The sequence below is a fragment of the Aythya ferina genome, assembly GCF_964211825.1.
Source record: "Aythya ferina genome assembly, chromosome: 6".
Taxonomy (NCBI): domain Eukaryota; kingdom Metazoa; phylum Chordata; class Aves; order Anseriformes; family Anatidae; genus Aythya; species Aythya ferina.
This window is the reverse complement of record NC_140303.1, coordinates 15,139,930-15,165,772: the sequence shown is the minus strand read 5'-3', so window position 1 is coordinate 15,165,772 and position 25,843 is coordinate 15,139,930. Positions and strand designations below refer to the sequence as shown.

The 25,843-nt window shown below is 38.2% G+C and overlaps 1 protein-coding gene across 2 annotated transcripts; it reads right to left on the bottom strand.

The window, feature by feature from the left end:
* Positions 1-1,526: 1,526 nt before the first annotated feature.
* Positions 1,527-25,829, bottom strand: CMKLR2 (chemerin chemokine-like receptor 2). Of its 2 annotated transcripts, XM_084524165.1 has the most exons (5): positions 25,586-25,815; positions 17,825-17,866; positions 17,305-17,406; positions 15,085-15,229; positions 1,527-4,265 (listed from the first exon to the last, which is right to left on the bottom strand). In XM_084524165.1, exon 5 carries the CDS (start codon positions 4,247-4,249, stop codon positions 3,197-3,199), a length of 1,053 nt encoding a protein of 350 aa, XP_084380291.1. In that variant the 5' UTR covers positions 4,250-4,265; positions 15,085-15,229; positions 17,305-17,406; positions 17,825-17,866; positions 25,586-25,815; the 3' UTR covers positions 1,527-3,196. The 2 variants fall into 2 exon arrangements, with proteins under 2 accessions (XP_084380291.1, XP_084380292.1); XM_084524166.1 differs by lacking the exon at positions 17,305-17,406 and having other exon boundaries at positions 25,586-25,829.
* Positions 25,830-25,843: the final 14 nt, after the last annotated feature.

The window sequence follows — 25,843 nt, the reverse complement described above, 5'->3', positions numbered from 1 at the left end:
TCTTCATAGTAAAGAATTTCTTCCTACTATCTAAATCTACCGTCTTTTAGTAATCCAGATTATTAATGTAAAACTTGGCTGGCAGGTAAAGTAGAAGGTAAAATTGAATTTCAAGATTGCTCCAGCACCATAGTACCCTAAACCAAGAGTAGAGGAGATAGGAAGCTTATGTTCACCATTAATCTAGACTTCTATTCAGCATTTTAAACAGGAATATAAATTTTGTTTCAAAATATTGGTGAATAACCAAATAGTTGTATGGTGGATCTTTGTTTCTTAAAGCTAAAATTTAGCTTTTGCTAAGGGAATGGAGACAAGTTGAAGGAAATGGAGGACTTCAATGCACTGATGGTGATGTGAAATTGAAAATAGATTTATCTGAACTGATACTGCCACAGTAACTTTCCACCATCTGCTGTGTGACTTTGGACTTCTTTCCTCTCAAGCATTTAAAAAAAATCAAAATTATTCCAATTTTTGCATCGTTTTCAGGGCTTCTTAATTAGTACAGAAAATAAGGATATTGATAAAATGGCGATAACTTCCTGTTTTCATATTCCAAGGACCTGGTGCATCTGCACCTCACACATCGCAGACAATCACTTGGTGAGCCTGAGGAGCAGGGCTGTGATCCGTGGAAGGTGCTATTAACTTACTGGCGACTAGGGGGCAGCGCATCCTTTCCAGAAGGGCTCTCGAAAGCTCTGGCTGTCCAACCCCACAATGTGCTTGAGGGAGGATTAAGGGGGTATGGTAGTTAAATGCTATAGCTACTGCAGGTGGATTGTGGTTTGATTTATAGACTAATTTTGCTAAAACAGTGTTGCAAGCTGTCCATCTGACCTACACTGGGATCCTTCATGCGTGCTTAGCGTGCATGTACAAACTCCAGTTGGTGGGCGTTTGTTCGTGATTTATTCCTTTTTTTCTGAAAGCAGAAGGAAGCTTGCTGCATGGGAACAACAAAAAGTTTGAGAACATGGTCTCCCCGGTTACAAAATAGACAAGTAGGCAAGAATGCATTATTCCTGAATGACTTGACTGGTTATGGGTCTATTTACTATTTTTTTTCCCTGCAGTATCTTGCAGCATAATTGGATAGTTCTCCTTCCTTTGGCTTTTTTTCCCATTGCAGAGTTTTGAAGGAGCATTCCTCAGACAAGTGCCGCAGGAGAATAATTGGTATTTTTGTTTTTTCTTTGTAAGCAGAAACCTAGACTGCTATCTGTTTTGTTTAGGTATCTTCCATTACTCTTGCAGAAATTATTTTGGAGATAAAATTCTGTAGCAAAGCATTGCAAAACATTTTCTGACTGTTCTCCCATTTGAAAATCAAGCTTCTCTCTGTATATCTTGGTATCTGTGCTCATGTGGCTGACATGCAAGGAGAAATCTGGAATAAACCTTAATTCCTTCAGTAGAAAAGGTCAGGGTTTGATTTCATTTTCTAAAACTGTTGGGAAGGTGCGGTTCTAAGAGTGGACAGTCACTGCAAATTGCTGCTGAGAAAAGTAATGAACACGCTCTTTGGAAACAACAATTTTATTACTCCACTTGGAGTACAGTCAGGAAAGGAGTGCTAACACATCATTCTTAGAAAGATGTCAGGGAATATGTGAAGAAAAACTGCAAGCAGTTGATGTAGGCACATTCAGCTGCATGGTACCAAAACATTGAGTCACTGTACCAGGCAGCGAATGACTCACAGGGAAGAATGCTGCTTACCAACTTTCCAGCCCAAAGTTAAACACATTGAAATTCCACTGATCCTGCCTCACTCTTCCAAATTCAGACCAGAGCCCAAAGAAACAGTTACAGACCACAATCAGACAGTTTCTATTTGTACAGCTACCAGTTCTGGATGTGCTCATCCATGCACACATACATGCTTTTGTATAAAATATATTCACATATAAGACCTAATTTAAAGTATGAATGCTACTTACAAGTGTTGGCATGTAGATTATCTGAAAGGCAGTCTTACTCTAGATACTTAGGTCAGTAACAAAGGAAAAACTAGTTTGCATTTACCTAAAGCTTTATGCTTTTACTTTTAGCAGAGTTTTATCCTATGTACAGCTCCTTAGTTAAGTGGTGTTGCCTCAGAAATTGGTTCACTCAGCATGTATATTTGCATTGGTGCATGTGCGATTCTACAGCACGCAACAGGTTCAAACAGAATATAATACAACTGGGACTGCTGCCTGTTTCTTACAGGAGTGGACAGATTACAGACTTGTCAAACAATATTGCTGAATTCACTTAATGTCACTGAATTCAATTCACTGATTTTTTTTTTTTAGAAGATTAGCATTAAGACAAAATGTTCAATTGTTCAAAATGTTCAAAATACAACTTCTTAAACTTTCTTTGCAAGACCAGTAGAGAGCAACTAGTAATTGTAAACCTCTATAAACCTGAAAGCTTAAACATAGAAAAACAACATGTGACAGGGACATCTCAAATTCTTTGGGAACCATTTCTACTAACTGCAGATTTCAAATGAGCCAAAATCCTATATGAAACGGTTACTCCGTATTTTGTACCCAACCAGTATTAAAAGCACAAGAATAAGGGACCAGAAACGGCAGCCTCCTGGTATAGCTTTGAGTATAAGACAAAGAACAATGGGAGAAAACACTTTATTTCTATGTTTCTCTTGATAACAGAAGGCAGCAAGTTAGTCTTCTCTGTCCTGGGACACCTCTGATTGCAGAGCAGAGCTACTGACAACTTCACTAGGCTGGGATGGAGCCAGGTGGTTCCTACTTTAAACAATACTTGATTATCAGGACACTCACAAGCCACTGATGTATGGCCATGACCTCTTGGAGGAGGATGTCTAGATCAAAAGTGTTATTAGTGAGGATCAGGGGAATATTTTTGTGTATTATTTTAATATCAATAAGCTATAGAACCACAAAACAACAGGATTACAACAATGTTCCTGATCAAAAACCCAGTTAAAGCAATTCCGCTTATGCTGACAACTTTCAGTTCAGGGTGTCCACATTGCAACCACACCACGCCCAAATGATGTGTCCTTTAAAAACATTTAAAGGAAAGCAGCAAGCACAGTTAAGCCAGCTGTTTATCTAAAACTGTATTTGCAAAGATGCACATCTGACTGGCAGATGTGAAGTCAACTACACCTCCAAATCTGTCAGCTATTTCAGAGACTGATGGTGACAAGCTGTCACTGAGCAGTTTCGCAATAGTGCACAGGTGCATGGGTGTTCTCTGAGCTCCACAGCTGCTCGCTGACAGTTCCTGAGCGGCTCACCTCCCACAGTGCCAATTTTAGCACCTCAGAGACTGTTGTCTTGACCTGGGCCTGGAACTTCTTGCTGATAAGAACGTAGAGGATTGGATTGAGGCAACTATTGATGAAAGCAAGGCCAGTGGAGAGGGGAATGCCATCCTGCAATAAGTCATGCAAGTTTTCGTCATGGTGAACAGAAAGCTCCACAATGCTGAATATGTGATACGGTGTCCAGCAAAGAAAGAAAGCTACAACTACAGCAATAATGGTCCAGAAAAGCCTGCTCGAAGTCAAGACAGTTCTCTTCTTCACTTTAACGAGCAGCAATGAGTAGCAAATGACCATGGTCACTAGAGGAAAGAGGTAACCAAATGCAAGCCTCACCCAAATTAGAATGTGATGTCTCAGCATAATGAGTTCTCTATCATGCACATGGAAGTTGTTGTAGCAAATGGTGACATTGTTGAGAACTGTAGCTGTATCTCTAAAGTATAAGGCAGGGCCACCAATAACTGCAGCCGATATCCAAATGATCCCACTGAGAATGAGGGTGTTCCTTATAGTCCGATACTTGTAGGAAAAAACTGGGTGGACTAGGCGGATGTAGCGGTCAAGGCTGATGAAAGTCAGGAAGAAAACACTGGCAAACATATTAAGTAGTGCAATGAATGAGTTCATTTTACACAGCCACTTTCCAAAAGGCCAGTGGAAGCCCATTGCTACATACGTGATATAAAGGGGCAAAAAGAGAACAAAAATGAAATCTGCAATGGCCAGATTGAGGAACCAGAGTGTAGAGACCGATTTATCCCACTTGAAGCCCATAAACCAGATGACAATGGCATTACCTGGGACTCCCAATAGAAACGCCACACTGTAAAAGGAAAGGGAAATCATATGGGCAATGCTGAGGGTGGACTGGGGTGATTCTTCTTCCTCAGGCAGGTCATAGAAATAAGAGTAGTTCTCAAAGTCTTCAAATGTCATGTTGCACAGCTGCTTTCTGGAGAAGAAAAGAAATGGAACAATCAAATGAGAACTGTCCTATTGCATTGTAAATAATAACCTGCAATTCCTTTGAATTCATTTTCACGTACCTATCGCTCCTTAGCTGTCAACTGCTAGTACAAAGCTGGTGTAATATCCTGGCTGCAGACATTTCAAAAAATACTCAAATCTAGACAAGTATCACTTGAAGTCTTCAGGAACTGTTTTCCTTGCATTCATTTCTTAAGAGGGCTCTGACCACAATATCACTGGCAGATTTCTGTGAGACCAGCTGCAAAGTTTTACTCCAAGTGTGTGATTTGTATACTTTTCTAGTTGGCTTTGGTATTTTACTGCTCTGATCCTGTTTGAAACAAGTTTTATGGACAGTATCTTTGCCAGAAATTAGAGAAGCACCAGGAATCTACACAGGCAGAAAAATGCCAGAAAGAAAATGTTCTGTTTTGGTTTGGTTTAGTTGATGTCCATCCCCACACAGCAGTTAATATAATATAGACACCATTTTCTCCAGCAACTGAAAGTTCATAGGTTTATTTCTATCTATCATGTATCTGTCTTTGTATCAAAGAGCACTGATTCTCAGACTCAGTCAAGGTGTTAGATTCCCTAAGGCTGGGTGCTGTTCTTGTCACCTAGCAGTGTTGCTGACTTTAGGATGACTTATTTGGGACACAGCCCAGTTATAATATAGCAAAGGATGTACAGAAGGAAACATAAGGAATGCATTTAAGGGCAATGCATACAACTGTGGTACTCTTCCATTATGATGAAAGAAAAGTTTCTTAGGAGAATAACACACCCTGTAAGAGCTATAGCTGGAAATATGTTGTGGGGTTTAGTTTGTGCATTTTATTGATTTATTTAAGACAAAAACAGACAGACAGTCTCTGTTTTCTTCTGTTGCAAAGCTTCTGGAACGTACAATGCAATGTTTCAAATAAGAATTTTCCTCTAAAACCAAAGCAGAAGAGTGTAGGAGGGCAAGGAGTGGTAAAAAGGAAAATACAAACCACCAGTAAAATCAAGAAGAGAGAAGAAGAAAAAAAAAAAAAAGAGAGAGAGAGACAGGAAAACATCAAACAATGGTTGAACAGGAAAAAGCACTTAGAAATTCTGTATTCAATCTACAGCATAGATAAAGAATAGCACAGATGACCACAGTCTGACAGAAGTATCTGCTGTACTCAAAAGAAACATTCTGCTAAATTCTGTTTTCATTTAAAGCTATGTTGTTTGACTGGACTCAGCTGCACTGAGAGCAGGATGTGACCAACCCATTGGCCGTACAATGGATAAGCTCAGTGGTACATTTCTGAGCACTAGCTCCGTTCTGAAACAGAGCTTCAGCCTGAACTTTTGGAACCCAGCTCTGCATTCCTGTAATTCCATTAATTTTCGTGTGCTAAAGGACAACAGGAGCGGGATGTTGGGAGTGTGCTGCCTGCAGAAGCACATCTGCAAGTTTGTATTCCTGTTTATAACTTTCCTCCAAAAAAGTAGTTTGCTTACTTTGAAAGGATTACTCACATAAGCTACATATGTGCACACGCATTGGTAGGATTAAATTTCTTATTTGTAAATGAAAGGAACAAGGTTAAAAATAAATACAAAAATTGTGTAATTTTATATCTCTTTAAAAAATGTAATAAAAGTCAATACAGTCTGTTCTATCAAGAGGCTATGATAACATTTGCCCTTTGCAATTTACATCAGGCTGGAGGAATGTTATTTGGTTTGCTGTCCTGATAAAATGAAGTTTACTGGCCTGCATTTATGTAATTACTTGCCCCTTGAGGATAGATTCTGCATCAAATACTGGTACCACCCTTCTGAGTAATTTTTTTCAAACAGCATAACTTCTGAGAAATAGTATAAACAAGAAGCAGTACCATTAACATCTGGAACGACACTGTATTTGGACAGCCTCAGAGGACACTAAGATTAATAATCCGATTTTTAAGGGTCTTTGCCTGCATACAAAATTATACCTTCAAACTGAATTTATGCAATTAAATAAATCGATGCAATTTTTCAGTCTCTTGCTGATTAGCATCCTGTATCCTAGTCACTAATCAGGTTTGCTTCAAAGTTTCTCAATAGCTAGTGCAATGTAACAATACTTGGATTCAAGAATTTCCTCCACATATGTGTAACCCCAAAACTCTTCTTTTCCCCTAACAATGCTAACAATAATGGCAATAACATTTGCTTGCCTACCGCCCAACAATGCTCCTTTAATATTACAAAGAATAGAATTTCAAAGATGATGTATAGCAGGGGAAAGAAAACATCGGATAACATAGCTCCCGAGGTACAGATACTGAGACCAGGCTCTATGGCTAAGGCTTGGCAGACATTGCCAATTACACTTGCAAAGTCCAGAAACTTCTACATTTAACACATACATAAAGCACTCCTACAACAAGATTCATCACGTTAGGCGCTGGTCTGAAAAAGATATGCCGTAGGGGATATTCAGTGGAGCTATGTTGGTTTACTGCAGTAAGGACATAGATTTCTTTTCTTCTGGGCTGTTAGCCATCATTTAGCAAGGACGTTTCTTTGTATTACGTGTAGTCCCAAATATGAGCTCATTTATTAATAAACATTTAGAGGCACAATTGTCTTGCAATTCAAGTCCAGATCTTGAAAGTGAATAAATTTAATTATATTGCTTATTTTGTTTCTTATTTCCTGCATGATCTTTGACAAATGTCCTTATTTCCAGGCTGGGAAGACACTTTGATGAACCTGTCTGCAAACTGAGGTTCAGCAGAGAAAAAAGACTTTTTGCAAACAGTTCCCATTTGGCTTTCAGGCCTACTGCTAGAAAGTGCAAGGGAGATGATGCAGTTCACTGTCTCAGTCCCTGATGGTCCAGGGTTGTAAAAAGGGGCCAAGGTAGGAAAATATTTTTCAATAAACAGGAAAGTGTGGTCAGAGGCCTGGCAGTAGTACTTGGGGGCAGCTACAGGTTACAGAACAGTGTTGTATTGCATTTGTATGAATATAACCAAGTTTAGACTTCATCCTGCTTCTTTTTAAATACACAGTCTGTGTAAAATGTATGCTTAGCAGTTGTCCTTTGACTGGAGTCTTTTCCTGTTTGCTGAGGTCACAGGCAGCTCTGAAAACTGAGCCTCAGTTGCCTTGACTCAGTTGCTTAATTATGAATACAGTTGTTTAATTTTAAGTAAATAGGTTTCAGAATGTTTGACTAGGAGGTTTCATTTCCTGTCCTCTTCGATAAAATTGAAATTAATTACTAAACGACTTCATAGGAATATGTAAGAAACATCCCTGCCCCACCCCTGGAAGTGTTCAAGGCCAGGTTGGATGAGGCCCTGGTGGTGTCCCTGCCCATGGCAGGGGGAGTGGAACAGGATGATCTATAAGGTCCCTTCCAACCCAAGCCATTTAATGACTCTATGAATATCACAGGCTGGCGCTCAGTGCTAGTGCTTTTTAGATTCTAGGACAGAATGGCCTAAAGAAACACATATTATAAATAAATATATCTAAAATATAAGGTCATCGTACTGCTGGGAAGAGATTTTACTATGTAGTATGCCTTTCTCTGCATTTCAGTGTGGGAATCCAGAATCAGATCTCAACTGCCAGATTCACAGCTTTTTAATTGCAAGTACCTGGAGTTTTTCTCTGCAACAATTATAGTATTTTAGAAGGTTGAGCCATAATGACAGCTCAGATAAATGACTGAAACTGCTTATAACAGAACAGCTTTTGTTACGGTAAGAATGGCCTTGCAGTTCTCACATGGGACCAGGGCTATCTATGGGCTCTATTCCTGGCTATGCCACATGCATCCTGTTTGACCAGGGAAAGTCTTTTGACCTCTCTGTGCCTCAGCCTTGAGGTCAGTGGAATGGCTTTGGAATGAAATTAGAATGGGTTTTCAGTCTAAAATAGGAGAAGACAAACAAAACAGTTGCAATTTCCTTTCACCTCACTCAATGTAGTCTTCCTGGGGGTTCAAAGTTCTCTGGGCACCATACAAGTTAGGGTTATGGCACGTGTTTGGGCTGCGGCCCATGCAGCCTCTACCTCACATTTGGCCCTTATTATTTTAGACATTTACAGAGTGGTCCAAAGGAAGAACTTATTTGTTGTCTGTGTTAGTTAAAAGTTAACACAAATATTTGAGTGGCAATCTCTAAACCTATTTGTTCAGTGTGATGAACAGTGCTTGGAGCCTTTGGGCAGCTAAACTGATTTCACAGGTCACAATGGTGGACCCTAATTTAATAGGAAAATTATGGAACATGGAGTTGGCCGTCTCAAAAGTTCGTTTCAGAAAGGGCATATAATGTACAATCCCTCCTTTTAACGTCTTCATGAATAATTCTGAGCATATCACATTCCACATGTATGATCTATGGCTAAAGGAAAGCTTGTTTGATTGACTCACTTCAGCGTTTGCCATTTGCACAAGTCAGATGTTGGAGAACAACTAGCTTTCCAAAAGGTCACCCAAAGCCTGCTCGTCATGCTGTGTCTCAGAAGGTTCATCTGGGTATCGAATTCATTCAAGAGCCCTCAGAAGAAAAACCGTGGAACTTTCGAGGTGCTAGATTTTGAATGTACGTAGCTTCAAAAACATAAACTACTGGGTGAATTTCATGTTTATCTGTGAAGTTCAAAACACAGATGGCTGAGCAAGCTTGATAGAAGTATATATGTATTTCTGGAAAGTATTCTACAAACACATAATACCCTAAAACTCACAGGGAATACTGATGAGATTACAAACTGTCAGACTCCTATGTATGTATTTCTCTCTCAGAAGCACAAAACCAAGATGACCGTTTGCCCCCATTCTTATAGCAAGAAGCGCCTGGTACACCCATACTGCTAAATTAAATCATAGCTATGCTATAATTAAGCCTAAAGCTAACCCTGCAGACAAAACTACTAGGAAACTGGTATTTTAATCTAGTTTACAAAAAAAAAAAAAAAAAAAAAGCAGAATCAAGGTTTCAGTGCATGTTTCTCTTCCACAGAAATGCTCGATTGTTCTAATGGTCAGTATGCGTATGGTAACAAAATGACTTTGTAAGCTGTTCTGAATTCAACAACTAGAACAGATCATGATAGATACGATATGTGATTTGAAACCTTTTCAAGACACAATATAGATGTATTTGTTCTAGCAGACAAGACAAGAATGCAAATAACCATCATTCACCGCTATGTCTCTCAGTGAAGCACTACTAGAAACACATATGCAATGTGCTACCTAGATATCTCCTAAAGTGTATGCCAAAAGAAACTGTCTTTGAGCAAGGCTAAACATGACCTTATTAGTTAAAACACGCCACTTCATCTGTGGTATTGAAGTCACCAGACCAGATAATAGCCTCATAACATTTTACACAGACAAAGTGAGTGTTAGAGCAGGATTAACAAACTCTCACAGAGCAGACACAGTTAATACCAGTAAAGCAATGATTTCAGACCAGGATTTTTGCTGCCACAGAAATGTTAAACAACAAATGGAAACCCCAACTTCATATCTAAATCATGCTGCTGTAATAGGAAAAATATCTACTGTGGGTCTGGCCTGAATATAACAAATCATCCAGACAACTGTGGCAATTGAGCAGCTTACAATTTCCACAATCAGGTAACTCATAAATGCCTAGAATGAGCAACTGCATTTGGTAAAAAGTGATTTATTTTCATGCAGATCCCAAGCACCAAGATTTTCCATCCCCAAGGAAAACAGAAACTCTGATGTCCTTGGGATATGCACTGCGGAGGGGGAGGAACCTGGTAACCATGTTGTTGGCACTGTCTCCTGCTCTCATTTTTTTTCTGTTAATACAGCTAAAAGTACAAATATCTCTCTTAGTAACCTTTCTAGCATAAGGGGTTGCTGTAATCTCTGCAAGTCCATGATGCGACCATAACAAAGAAAAACCAGAAGTTTAGAGAAACAGTTCCCTCTGAGATTTAAAATATGGTCTTATATCCTATATGTCAGCACTGACTAAGTATTTACAAAACCAGTCATAACACCTAAGCATTCACAGGCTGCAGTGAAACTGCACTCACATGGAAGTATCGTTGGTCTGGTGTACAGACAAACAAGGTTGAGAATGACCTACAGGAAGTATCTGATCAAACCAGGTGCCAAACCTAGAATCCCTGCCTAGTTCCTGAACCACAGTCCAATCCTCCTTTCTTAAACATAACACTGTTCCCTCACTCATGATGAAGTAGAGAAACCACAGCTTCACTTCTGGGAAACCTTCATCCTCCTGAAGGAAGGCCCTGCCCTGTGCTGGTGAGAGCCAGCACCTACCTGGGCAGCCCTTGCAGATTCTGGTTGGCTTTCTCCTTTTCTTTGGAAAGGAACCTGGATCTCTGCCATTTGTCTCTCATATGCATTAATTTGACTCTGCAAATCCACGATATAGCTCAGAACCACTCAGCACATCCCAGATGACCAAGCCCAGCAGGGGCACCAGATATAGTATTGGCTGTGTCCTCAGTACGCGGCATGTGCACACCAATGAGATATTGTTCCAGAGAAGTTTTATATGTATACTATTCCTCCCCAAATGCCATCAGTATTTTCTTTAGCTATAAGCCACCATAATAACTACATACGTAGAGTAACAGAGACAGCCATTTTAATTTTTTGAGGTGCCTCAGCTTCACAGTGACTGGATTTCTACGGATTTGCATTTCTAATTGAGTATGACTTTTTATGGTGTTGTTTTTTTTTTTTTTAATGTAAAGTTTATATGCAACTTTTACTTTGCAACTGTTGCATGTGTTTGGAACAGAAGAATATTTTTATTAGCTTTCCTATGATCATTATATAATCATGCAATTCTGAGCATGTTTTTTAAGTGGTTGTATTCCTTCAGCAAACAAATGCATTAATCACGGTTCCCTCCTAACAGGAAATAGCAAATGAGAACAGAGAATAAAGTGAAAAGTTCAGACTATGAACTGTTGTCTCAGCAGACTGAATAAAGCCAAATAAATATATGCTAGACAACAGCCATTCTGAACTTACTGAAGGGTGACAACAGGTCTCTTCAGAAAAATAAAAATAACCTTCTCCAGCAAGATATAAAACCTCTATCAAATAACAGATAGACAATTTACAATCTACTATACTTATAGTCCTTTTAACAAGAAGAATTAAGAGCTAGTCCCAGGAAAAATTAGTAACACAACTGATGAGATAACATACTTTATTTTGCCCACATAGTTAATATACTAGAATCACTGTGTCCAGGAGACTAAGGGTTGTCTATATCTGTATCAGTATACCTCTAATATTCATACAAAGATAATTCTTTTACTGACTTCAAGCTCAAGTCTAAAATAAGCATGGCCTCTATTCTTGCAAAACTGAAAAAATCGTATCAAAATAATTTCAGGAGGACTGGATTTTTATCTGTGCCCCAAATATGGCACAGGGAACACTCCCTAGCAGTGATAAGCATAGATGGAGCCTATGACTTAGGAGCTTGGAAACACCGGTTTTACAGGCTTCCCATATTACCTTTTCAAATCACTTCTATGTCATGTTGAATTTGATGCCACCAGATATGGTACAACGCCCTCCAGTAAGAATTTAAGACACCAACATGTTACTCAGTTTTCTTAAATGGACAACAGATCTGAATATTTCTGAAATGTCTCACTAGAATGATCAGATCTCTTTAAAGAAGATCACCAGAAAGAAGAAATGGGAATACAGAAAATGGTGTTACATTGATGCTTCAGGGCTTACTACTCAGCATCTTCTTCTCTCTCTCTCTCTCTCACCTAGGTGGCTTCAAAAGTGAACAAAACTTGCTGTGCCAGGCTCATACTTGCTGAAAGAGGCAAGTATTTTATGTTGGGAAAATACCCAAAGGCCCTACCCTTTGAGATCAAAGCTTCACTGGGTCTAGGCACAGTACGCACATAATGAGAGAGAATTCTTGTGTTGTTTATAATTACATGAGAATAAACAGCCACAAGAATAACAAGAAAGGAACAGAAGCATCTTGCCCAAAGCCAAACAGTAAATTCAAATGTAGAGTTTGAGGCAGAATCTAGACCTGGCCAGAACAATGAAGAGGCAAATATCTTTTGTGGATAAAGAGAAAAGGTGCTGGTTCTTCATACCTGTGTCTTATCACTCTTTAAACATATTCTCTGAGAAGTGAGAAAGTGACAGGAGAAAGATATTAGGGTAGGAAAGAAAGAAAGAGAAAAAATAGGGGGGAAGACAAATGAGGTTAATGGAGACAGGAATACATTGTACCCCATCTCCCAGATAACCATTCTGTGATCTAATCATGAATTCCAGAAGTGAAATTAAAAATATTAATTCACTTCTCATTAGACTGTGCATGTTTTTCTTCCCCGTGTATAGACCTTCAAGAAACCCCCAATGATGCCTCCTTTCTCTGTAAGTGGTGTCCAGAAGTTTTCTATGCACCTTTGATTGGCTAATCTGCCAAAAGGGTAAAAACAACCAAACAAAAAAAAAAAGCCAAAAGAAGTTAACAGATGATGAAACTTTGGGCCCCACCATGGGAAACCTAATTGGTTTGGCTTCCATTCTTGTACAAGTAAAGCTAGGTACTAGATGGTCTACAGCAGTGAATATGTTAAAATTGCATCTACAAGTCTCAATAGCTTTAGGGTTAGACAAATACAAAAGTTAATATACTAGTCTTTTCTTCTCTTGCTAACTGATGATAACTGATGAAATGTTACTTTGACCAAAGAAACAACCAGAGAAGAATCCCACAGAAGAGAAGGAATGACTAATTTTCTCTGTGTGGGTTTAAGTCATCTCTAAAATGACCTGGATTTTTGTAAAGAGATGTCAGAAAAAGAACAACAGTGGTAAATACTGGGAGATGAGGGAAGAATAATGGTTTTGACAAATAACTTTGAGGAAAGACCTAGTAGTCATGTTGATGTATTGAGTGATCACATCTGGGGAAGGAGTAGGAAAGACGGATAAAACAGACAGAAGGACGCTGAACCTTGGCTGGTAAGCAGAGGTAGGAGAAGGCTGCATACTATTTGGGAACTAAGGTTTCTGTCAAGGACTAGAGACTTCTGGAGTGCTGGTATCCTTGAGTGTTAGAGCAGGATTTTATCCTTGCAGATACCCTTGAAATGAAACCTTACTTCTAGTGATGTGTTTTGTTAGCTTGCCTTTAAGCCCGCTAATGAAAAAGTATCATATCTGAAGCAGGCCAGCTCATTTCCTCTACAGAATTGTAATACAGTAAAATTGTGGGTCAGGTAAAAAAGACCTGCAACAAGCCAGAAAAAATGATCTCTCTGGAAGAGAGCAGCCATGGGCTCATACAAGGCTTTTTGGTCCTGCCCTAAGCCCAAGACCTCTGGAACATACTGAAGATACGAAGAGCATATGCTGTGAAGACACAATTTTTCTTTTTGTCTCAGGAACTTCAAGCATATAGTGAAAGTACCAGTCTCTCCTAGAGAGTTGTTCTGTGCATGATGGTATCTTCTCTTCTAAAAGCAAGTATCTCCTGGTCACTGCTTACCCCAGCCTCAGCAGTTCCTTCTGGTACGGTGCCATGAGAACTGTTCCTCCCACTCAATTCTCTTTTGCAAAGCCGTCAACAACAGAGCCCTGCACTGTTATGAAACTACTAGTTTCAGGCTGAAAGAACACAAATCAAGCCATTATCAGAAATAATGAGTGAAAATTAGCCTGACAACCAGCCACCACAGTGAGAGAGACAGCTGAACTGTTGGCACATTCCTGAGACAAAATAAATAAATAAACTGATAACAAAAGCAATCATCAGATTGTAATCTTCTGCAAAACTAGCTCCTTGCTGTTTGGAATAGCAAAGTTATTCATAAAAAAATAGTATCTAAGAACAGATCACAAACTTTTAAATTTAAATGTAAGATCATTCAATAATACAATTTTATTCTGCTGGAACAAGATTTAATTCTTAGAGAATGTATACATCTTCTGTAAATCTACAAACATAATTCTGGAATATTGCTTCATTTTGCAGGATTGCATTTATAAAGGCTACAGGGGATAATGACATGGTTATCACTAAGTCTGAATATATGGTAGAATCCAGTTCATCTCATTACACTGCTATAAATAAGGTTTCAAAACTCATTGCTTCCTAGAAAACACCATTCTGTGGACTCAGTGACAGCTAGATCCACAACCTTCTACTTATTTCATGATGGTTAAGGGAAACACACACACCTTACATCTCAATTACAATAACCTTTTTTTAATTTTACATGGCTAATTATTCAGAATGTTTTTATTAGACTGTTCATAATTCAAGATTTGCTGATTGTTAGTTAATTTCTTACTTGAAATTGAAATGATTTCCAGTTTCTGTTCTAGAAGCTGTTCAGATCAGAACCAATGTACTTATTTTTAATAATACTGCAATTTGTGATAGCTGTAGGAGATGTACTACCACTAAGCAGAGCAAACGAATTAAAACCAACACGGTGAGGGGAAGATACTTCAGCCAAGGTCAGCTGGCAGGATAAAAGGCTTCTTGAATTTTGTTTAAACACATACAAAAGTTATTAAAAATTAAATTCACACATACTTTCATATCGTTTCTTGCTGCAGGGCTCCTTCAAAATACCTTTGAAACAAATGAGAATCACGTTCTTCATTTTAAGTTTTTTTTTTTGCCAGCATATGCTACACTACCTTACAGAATTTGCCTGCAAGTGTTGTTTTGTCACACATTATTTGGAACAAAGTGAGAGAAAGATTTAAAACATTAACAGAAAGATCAACCTACCTTCTTTATTCTTCAGAAGGAAGCACACTAATTCAGAGATATGTGCTCTGTAGCAGAAGGAAGAATGAAGTGATCCGTAGAGTTCAGAGTGACTTCAGTGTGATTCCAGCTGCTTCACTTGGCTACTGCCTTCCTTCTAATAAAGCTGCAGAATGATATAATGACGTGTTTGTTTTCAGCTGTGAGGAAGTTGTTTCCAACTTCCCTTGGTTTCCTAAACCCAGTTTTGAAATATTGCCCTTCTGTATAATCCCACTATTTCACCAAAATAAATGTTAGACGTGAATGAATCATTTTGGCCAATGTCCACGCAAGCAACAGATGTGGTGGCTGATGAATGGAAATGGACCTTACAGTTGCAGGCTGCTTTTTGTTATGCAGAGAAGAAGCTGAACAGTATTTCTCTGTTTCTAACAACTCTGGTTTATAGAAAATAACGTTGAATGAGCACAAAGATGCTGAAAAAGCTACACCAAAAGTATCGCTTTGTAAGTGCATGGTGAGATACATTCATTTATGTATTTATGATCAGTAGCTTCATCTCCTTTTGTATGTAAGAGAGAAGTGAGCTTCTCAAACCACCAGCCGAAGTCCCCTTGCCCATCAGTCAGTGCAACTCTGTGGTCAGACATTTGAACTGCATTTTAGGAGACTTGGCTTGAATCCCAGTTCTGTCAAGAGCCTACTGAGTGTTTGTGGTCAGGCCTCGTGATCCCCATGAACCTTAGTTTCTCAGTCAGTAAAATGGGAATATTATTCAACTAGTATGTACATACCATAGCTTCACCTGATTCTGATGTTACTACACTCATCATACCATTCACTCCTTCCAGCAAAACTACCCTGCTTTGTCTTTCCTCCATGCCAGCTCTTCCTGTCCCACCAATATAACTTAAAATGCTGATAGCTTGTATGTGAAGGGAGGAAGTATGAATGAAAAGAGGATGGACATTATGCTATAGTGGGACACAAGTGTCCCTGGACCAGGATGAAATGACAACAAGGGGACATGATGTCTGTGAATATGTAACACAGGAGACAGACTAAAAGATTGCTTGACGAAAGAGCACAGAATTACTTGAGGACCTCATGATTTGGCACCTAACTTGTCTATTTCTTTCTGTTTAAAGATTTCCTCTTTTTTCTAGGTAACAGATAGGTGAAACTTGATGAAAACTAAAAGCAGTTTAATAGTAGCTCTCTCTCTCTGGTAAATATTGGGATAGGGTAAACGTAGGCACTATTTAACTGCAGATGTGCAGAAAATTTTGCTTGTAATGGCACATGAGTCTGTCTCTAGGTACTTTGCCAAATGCAATTAATGTAAGGCAGTTAATTCAAGGGCTCACTCAGCACTATTTCAGTAAGACAAAAGCGAAAATTACTGGGTAGAAATGCTCAGACATAGTAAAAACTGGAATGATGAATCCAAAATTACATAGTTTAATATATACTTGCATGCAACTCATTAACCATGGATCTTTTTACCAGTGTGATCTTTTCAGATATTTTTGAATGTTATAAGCTTGGAAGAAAGTTAATGAAAAAAATGCACCTTATTTGCTTTTATGTCTTCTCCTTTTTCTACTTGATTGTATTTTATTTTGCCATATGTTAATGAGGTTTAGGAGTTTTAACTCTATACGTTTGGGTAAGTGTGACAATATGCCAGTGTTGTTCTGAAGTGGGACATGCATTCATGAACATAAAATGCATGTAGGACTTGCAGAAAGACAGTAATTTCTACCTGGTTAAAAATATTTTCATACAAATGACAGATGTTGGGTTGTCCAGCAGTGAATAAACTAGGTTTATTGAAAAGCAAACTAGTTTTAAAAATACTTCTGATTCTTTATTGTTAAACCCTATAAAACAAACCAAAAGCAGAGAATGGCCTTCAGAAAAAAATACCAGTATTAAACTAAAGCACAAATTACAAACCAACTAACAAAACCAGCTTTAATTTACCCAGATTACAAACAATTGTCTGATAGTTCTGATAATTATTTCCCACTGTAGCACCACTGGTTTTTATCAAGATGCATATTAGTATGTGCACATAATCCCAGCATTGAAGAATACTCCAGACTAAACCCAATTTGCATTAATTCAATTAAGTCATATCAACCACGAATTTCTAAATTAAGTCTAACAAAATATATTTAGTTTTTCACTCTTTCAATTAAGCTGAACAAGAGAAGAAAGAAAGAAACTACTTACCTTTTGAGAATTCAGCTATTTACGGTTGTTTGTTTATTTTAATTCTTCCCTGTTCCTTTGTCATTACTTTTTGAATTAACACCTCATGGATTAAAATCCACTCTGGAAAGACAGATTTTAACTGCCTGACAATCGGGATCAGGAAAAGTGTAATTTCCTCTCTTCCTGTGAAACTAATGATTATTCACGCCTATCCTTTTGGTAAAGCTGTAATGTTTACTTGTGGTTTAACTGTGCACTATGTCCCATAGTCAGCAACTATGACAACATTCTCCAACGACACATTTAAACCAAACTAGCTGGTGAAGGGAGGTTTGGCTCATTTAGGAAGGTCTGTATCCTTTTTCTATGCAGATTTTAGAAACTTGAGTATTTTCATGCATAATGTGTAAAAGATATTCAACAATTGTGCCAAAGGCAAAATTCTTCATTTAGCTGTTACTTTGGTCTGGTAAAAACACACAAGTGTAGAAATGAATTACTATATGTGGGTGTATACATATAAAATGTATATACATACAAGTTGGAGAAGGATCTGTAGAAGCAGCACTCCATGCAACTCCTGCAAACACAAAGAACAGTGTTTCATTCTATGAAATCATTAATATTGGATAGTAATTTACAAAGTGAATGAAAAACATATATTTTGATGATTAAGATACCTTGAAAAAATACTATTAGAAATAGCCTGTTTCTCACAGTTTGCTTTTATACTTGCACTTTTTCCTCCCTTTCTACAAATTAATAGGAATGGTTTTCTACATAACTTTTAGACCATAGCTATCCAGATTTTGTATTCACATGACAATAAAATAAGAGATTATATCTGCCACTTTGATAATAGTTGACATAAATGGAATTTTCAGAGTACAACAACGTGAACATTTTGATATGTCATTGACAACTAAAGATAAGTTACTGATATTCAATGACTGTAAATAGCCAACTTGACAGCACTTTTTTTCCATTTTAGCCAAAGTTCTGTCTCCTTCCATACAAAGGAATGCTGTTTGGAATAAGTTCAGAATAAAACTTATAGAGAGTACTAGAGAACTAGAGAGTAATGGAGAACTACTGAGATTACAGAAACAAAAGGCAAAGTGAACTATAGTTGTTTTACTATGTATTTCACAATCTTCAGTACTACTGTAGGAATGAATCAAGTTGCACATTTTCACCTTACATAAATTAACAGGAACCACAGAGTTACTCAGAGATCTTAGGAAACAAATGCTTAGAAAGGAAGCCAGAGTTCACTGTCATGCATCTAAGGCACCCTGGATTTATATCCTTTATGGATTGAGTCATATGTCTCAAAAACTGCCCAAAACCAAACCAGGCTAGGTTAGAAAAAACCCAAAGCACAGAGATGAACCTGAGCCACACCAGAATTTTAGCTACCTCCATCTACCCGAGATCCAAGACACCAGTATAGCTGCCTACACCTATTCTTCCAAAGAACTTAAGTCTTATTTTCCATTTAAAATATAAGTCCTGAAGGTTCAGTTATCCATCTTTTCTATAACAGGTCTTTTGATTAAAAACACAAATCCAAAATTCAATTTGGGATTGTATGGGCATTGTGTTATTAATGGGATTATATCCTGGTGAGGCACACAACAGACATGACTCTCACCTAGGAGGAAATTTAATTTCATGTTCTGCAATCATCCATTGACAACTCACAGCTAAGTTGTTGAAGTTTGTTGCGATGAATAACAATGTAGAAAATAAGCAGGTTCATAGGGAGGAGAGGATAACGAGTACCAGTCTGCACTAGACTGGATAACAAGTACACTAGCCTGCAGTTAGACTGCTGCTCCTAGCTGCTGTGCTAGCTGTGACAGAACTGCTCTGAAACACTGAAAAAAAATGCAAGCAGCAAAACTGAAGGGGAGTTCTTGTCACCTGCAAAAAAACACACAGCAAAGCTGAGCGTCAGCACAAAATTAAATACAGCTCCCTGAAAAATACACACTAACAGGCTGGGTGCCCATATAGCACACACGGGTGATCAAGTAAGGTTGCTGCTCTACTACTCAATATCTTAACCAAAAGGCACATCTACATATGGAATTGTGGAGCCTGCTGGTTACCCTCTACAATACTGTCTAACCATTGACATTCCTTAGGATTCATGGAGATGCAAAGGCTTTAAACTGGACAGTAGCTCCTTGCAAACAAATGGAGGATGGTTCCTGAAATCTAGTGCCAAGCCAGTGCTAATCAAGTCCAAATCAAGCTCAATCAACTATGCATGCTCTTAGAGGCTGTGGTCAGTGGTTTAAGCACATATTCATTTGTATTTTTAAAGTTGTTTTTAATAGTCAGCTACATTTGTCAGATTGTTTTTCTGCTTAGTGGATGTAAATGCTTTTTGTGAAAGGTGCCAGGTGACCTTGACTCCTCGGGTATTTAGGTTATTTATCCATAGCAATGAATGTGAGACAGGGAGAAGCAATGCGAGCTCTGCTTACTGCTCTGCATTTGCCCTCTCCTCTGTTCACTCCCCAGGGAGAAAGCGTAGTTTTGCTTCTACAGCCTACCCAGCCCTCAGCCTCTCTAATGAGAAGGGAGCTGATAAATCCCAATAAGCATGCTACTTGTGATAAAGTTAAAGCAAATTATTAGAAGCTCTGAAAAGTGCTTTGGTAGTTAAGGGCTCAGTTTTCTGTATGAAGTCCATATTAACTCTTCCACTGCCTTCAGAGAAAGCAAAATTAGCATCATCTCTAATAAATTAAGAATGGGCTCAGGGAAGGAACCGCAGGAAACCAATTCAACCAATGAAGCAGCTAAAAACCCAGCATTTATTTGTCCATTCCAGTTCCTTAAGCTGAATCAAGATGCACAAAGGTTAATTTTAACTCCTTATTAATTCACAATTATTATTTTTTAAGAAGGCTATAAGCACCAAATTCAGCACTTAGCATGAACTTGAAAGTAGAATTTACTGGAATATAGAGACTAGAATTGCCACATTTTCTGTAAAGGCAATTTAAGTAGCTACTTGTCTTTTCAAGCTTATTAATTTCAGCTATAACTGGGGGCATATCACAGATCTTCTGCAACGATTAAAAATATATTCCAGTTTCCTGAAGATACTACTGAAATCCTTTGAGGAAGAGAAGAACAATTTTTAAAATGTTTAGAAGCCTACAGCTCTGTTGTCTGTCATTCAAGAACAAAAGAACCCAGCACTGCCTTGCCATGAGAAAGCAGAGTTCGGTACAACACGGCTCAGACACTACTGGCTGAATACTTTGCTGTAAGAACATTTCCTTGCTGTGCATCACACATCCCACAAGATGGGAAAATAGGCAAAAGGCATAGCTTGGGTCCAAAACAGAAACTGAACCCCAGTCACTTCAGTATTACAAACATAGACCATCCGACAACGTGGAAGAGATTTTTGTTTTTATTGATGGACCAGAAAACAGAGACACTAAACTCTGATCCAAAGAACTACTACAGTTCCAGTAATAGCATGCAAAACGCTGAAGAAACACAAACCATATAAAAAAAGCTTTTTGTTCAAAAGGTCTTTTTCTTTCTCCATGTTCAAAAATTTCCATGAAAACATTTCTATATTTTCCAACTATAAGAGGGAAAGAAACCTCTTTCTTTCAAAGGCTGCTGTTTTTGCTTATCAGTGTTGCTAGACTAAAAGTAAGTTTTGTCCTTGGAGGAAAACAGAACTTCTCTATTCTACCTCATTTAACTTCCTGCTTTTTTTTTTTTTCTTCTTCTTTTTTTTTTTTTTTTCTTCTGAATAGGATAAAGAAATCTTTCTTCAAATTATTCCTGAGGTAAAGCAAGGTTGAGAGTCTGCTCGCTCTCAGATGTAAGAAAGGACTTTATGTGGTTTATTGTGGGAACAGAAAAATATATATATATTTTTTAGAGCAGCCAATGTGGGGGAAAAGAACGCTCATTTAACTGTCTTGGGAATGTATTTTGACCCCATCTTAAATTGGCTGCAGAACATCCACTGACTCAACATAATAGGATATACTATTTGCAATTCCTTGACTCTATAAATTACACTATGGACAAAGAAGCTGCAGAGGCATTTTACACTCAGGGTCATCTTACATTCATCTGCATCTATTTAAAACTGGAACAGATCCATTAAAACTGATGGATATAAACATTTAATTCAGAACATTCAATGGAGGCAAGGCAAGTAGTCAACTTCTGGGAGTCTGAAAACTGAACATTCTAGAAAAAGAGAATTAATAAACCTCCAAGAAGCTTTGAGAAAATTACCTCTATTGGAAATACATTATTCCCTGCCTGTATAATGGGAATTAATATTTACTTTTGTGAAAATGCCTTGGAGTTCCTACTGTGATAAACAGTGAGGTGAGCTAGAATTCACCTACCGTTAGTCATCTACCATTCTTATTTAAAATATCTCAAGAAACTCACATTAGCTCCTCCTATAAAACCTGCATTAAGTCTGTGCCGATACCTATATTAGAAAAGAGGATGGTTTCAAACATGCCAATCAAAACATTTTGCCACACAGATGAGAATAACTCTGTTCTAAGTGTGTTTCACTCCCCTCATCTGGCTGTGGTTAATACTAGAACCTACAGTTCTTTCTGTTTCCTTCATAGCTGAAGGCTGTCAAGTTGTATAGCTCCCTTCAGCGTGGGGGAATGAAGTCACGTTTCTACTTTCCACAGCATTTGCTAGCATGTACCTTTCCAAAATTACTGTATATTTCACAGTAATTTGGTAATGAACAACCATACTTGAAAATGCTGTCAGTTCTCAAGGGCTGATCTGACTATATCAATCAGGGAATTTTATACTGTGTCATTTTTGAAAATAAATATAAAACAAAAAGAAAATAGAATTAAGAAATTAAAATTTAGGGACCATTAACATAGTCCCTTGGCATTAAGGGACTATTATTTCTGAAGCTAAAAATAATTCCATGCACAAGCTGAAGGTGAAAGAATATCCTGCAATTCATGATCAGTCACCAGTGGCGGCCCCCAACCTACTTCCTGACCTAGTCCTGTTCTTTGTGTCACATTTCTAAAAACAAAGGCTCAATTATTTCAGAGGGATGAACTGGCTGAACAACTATTAGCAGAAAGCAGAAATAATTGTGGATGCAATTCTAAACTATTTAGCATTTTACGATGAACAATGCATTCTCTGAAAAAAAATATTCTTTCAGGTTACAAACGGGAAAGGGATCCGGAGGTGAGAATTTCCCCTTTACTTTAACTCCAGTGAATTTTATTTGGCTCCACAAGGGGGCTGCCTGGACACCAAGACAGCATTTTCCCCATGTTCTCCTAGGTAGTGTGGTTATTTGGGTCCAGTAAAAAAAAATAAAAATTTACTGTATAACTGGATATATATGTATATGTATAACTGCATAACTGGAGTTATGCAGTAAGGAGTAATGCATACAAACCTCTCAACTGCTGCTTTAATTTCTTAGCAGAAATTCTCTTCTGAATTCCTGTTTTAGGACACAGTGTCCTAAAAACATGTTAAGCTAAGCTATTGGAAGTGTTTAAAACAATTGAGCACTGTTAGGGTATGATTTTGAAAAGTAAATTAACAAAATAATAATTAAGAACATTAGCAGACCATTATGCAGAAATTTTCTGAAAATGCTGAATTCTAATAAATTCTATAGCCTCACTGTTTAGTGACACATTTTGAGCTGTCTCATCAGCTGTTCCTTCTGGATGATTTGCCAGCAAACAAGCAGCAACAGCAGCTGTAACAGCAATAATAGGCTCTGGAATGAGCACAAATACCACACAATGTTACTCAGCGTTATTATAATCAAGATCTCTGTAATCTCTAAAGTACATATGTACAAAAATACGTTATTCAGAGCAATTTTAGTGCAATAAATGAGGTGTTAATCTAATACCCCATATATTTGGGAAGTTCTTCTCACTAACTCTGATAAAGTTGTTAGTTTAAAATTTACGGAACTTTTGCTTTCTACACTTAAGAGGAATTACTCTTTTCTACATAACTCCAGTGGTTACAAAAGAGATAAAATACCACAGAATATCAGATCACTCCTCTGTTTAGCCTGATATCTGATATTGAGCAATAGCCAGCAGCAGGTTCTTTAAAGATACCAAAATTTCTTGAAGAGAATTTTGCACTTCTTAGTAATTAAAGGTTGCAATATTATGCCATGTATTATGGAACACTCCTTCCACTACAGAGTTGAAGAGATCCCCCTTTCCCAAGCCTACTCAGAACTGAGGTGCCCTACAATCTATATATGTTATTTATTGGACTGTCTTGAAATTTGCCATACTTTTTACAATCCGGGCTAGGTCTAGCAATCCACAACTGTGGACATTTGGCAGAAATACTCTCTGCATTCTTCAAAGCCCAGCCCTCAAATGCTGTTGAGTCATTCAACCTTTTGCTCAGATCCTCTGAACAATTTTACCAAAACAACAATTCAAGAATAAATTAGGCTTTTAAAATCACAATGGAAAGCAGATATACAACAATCTAAAAACCTAGGCAAGTTTCCTTCCTGATAGTTTTATCAACCTTGATTTTCATTTGTTATATTCTCACTTTACTAGCTGAAGCATGCTGCTGGAAGAAATTTGAGACTCTAATTTTTAGGAAAATATCTATTGATTGTCAGAAGCTACTTTTTTCTTAATTTATTTATTTTTTCCAGAGGTATAACCTTGACATGCATTTGGCTAACAGGAGCAGAAAAGCATATCAAATCAAAGCAAAAGTAAACAGCAAAGCACTGAAAGCTATATGGGACAGTTTATGCAAACTTGATAGATGATACCAGGAAAGGGAAAAAAGTGGGATGCTTGGATCAAAAAAGAGTAATTTTTAAAAAGGCAAAAGGAAGTTTCTCAGCCTTGCTTTAATGTTCATGCACATGTGTGAGGAGGAGGTTAGCTGTTCCTATAGAGAAGAGGAGAACAAAGGGATCTTTCTCAATACCTTACCTGAGCTCAAATCAAATTGCAACCTCAAGTCGATAAATACAAAGAGTTGGAAGGCAAGAAATGGCAGAACTTAGGCTTGTGATGTCAGGTATCTTTGATCAATAGTCCAAAAGATAGAATATTCCAGTCTAACCTTGCAAAAAATACACAGGAACATTCCAAGGGCAAGATACACCGCACTGTGGGATGGACTCTACAACCTTCTCTTTGTCAGAACTTGAACTACACTGAAACCTCTGACAGGTAACTGAGCTTACTTTGTTTCAACAAGTTATGAAGGGATGGTTGGTGATCCACATTAACTCACAAAGCTTGCTGCAAACCCATCACAAAGGTAAACTATTTTAGCCTGAGATAACATGTTTCAAAGCGTCTTAGCCACAGCAGTACACACCTTCAAACACCGCAACTCTGCAGACAAGAAGTAATTTGGGCATGTGCCTGAGCTTTCACATACGCAAATCTTCTCCACAGAAATACTGCATCTGCAAGATTTTATGACTGCTTTTTACAAATCTCCACTCCTACCCACAGGATTTCTAGCCTTTCACTTGTCCATCACTGAAATCAAAAATTATTTCCATGTTACTGAAGTGACTGATTCCCCCCACATATGCTTGTATCACAGTCTTATGTCTTTTAAGATGCCTCAGCTACTCCATCATCTTATTCATTTATGTCCAACAAAATAAATGTAGCTAGAATGAGTAAATAATGATTAACAGATCCTGTCAGCCTTAAGAGACATAAACACTATGCTATACCTACCTCAGTGTTGTATCCCCCACCTTTTTAATCAGTTTGAGCTTTGCCAAGTTGTGTTAAACCAGGCAACAAAGTATCACCAGGCAACTTAAATTCTGCCCTAGCTTCTTTGTTGGCAACGAAAATATCTCCATATCCATTCACATATCAAAATAATTCAACGGCAGTTAAGGCAGTTTCCCTCCTAAAGAAAAGCCTTCTCCTGCTGTTCTCCCATTTGTGACTTTTTGTGTTCAATTACTCGTTCAGCGTGGGTGGACACTTCTAAGCTATGGTTTCATAATCACACAACAGCAGCCCCTTTTTACAGCAACCTCTGTTTAAATCTTCCTTATTATGCTGAAGTCAACTTCTTTTTTCTCCCCATTGCACAATCCAAGCCTGCATCTGCACCTGTCTTCACACATAAGTGGCGATAATCTTTGCATCTGCCCAGATTGCTTAAAAAAAAAAAATCCTGCTTCTTCAGCATAATACGAGAGAAATGTGCAATAGCTGCTTTCCCACAGGAGATTAGATAAACACTGAATACCTACAACTGAAAACAAAAGATAACGTGAGCTGTGGTCGCATTTGGATTCCCATTCCTGAGGGGAACAAAACCTTTTCCTTTTGTATGGAAAGCGATCTGGCACTAGGTAAATCCAAAAGCCAAACCAAGACTTTTTGCCCTGTGGTAGGAGCCAGCTACCGTGCGACCGCGGCTCCCCGCCATGAAGCCCGCCGGGGCTGAGGGGAAGGCGTGGACCCGAGCGGGCGGAGCGAGGCGCTGAGGGGACGGCGCTGAGGGGAAG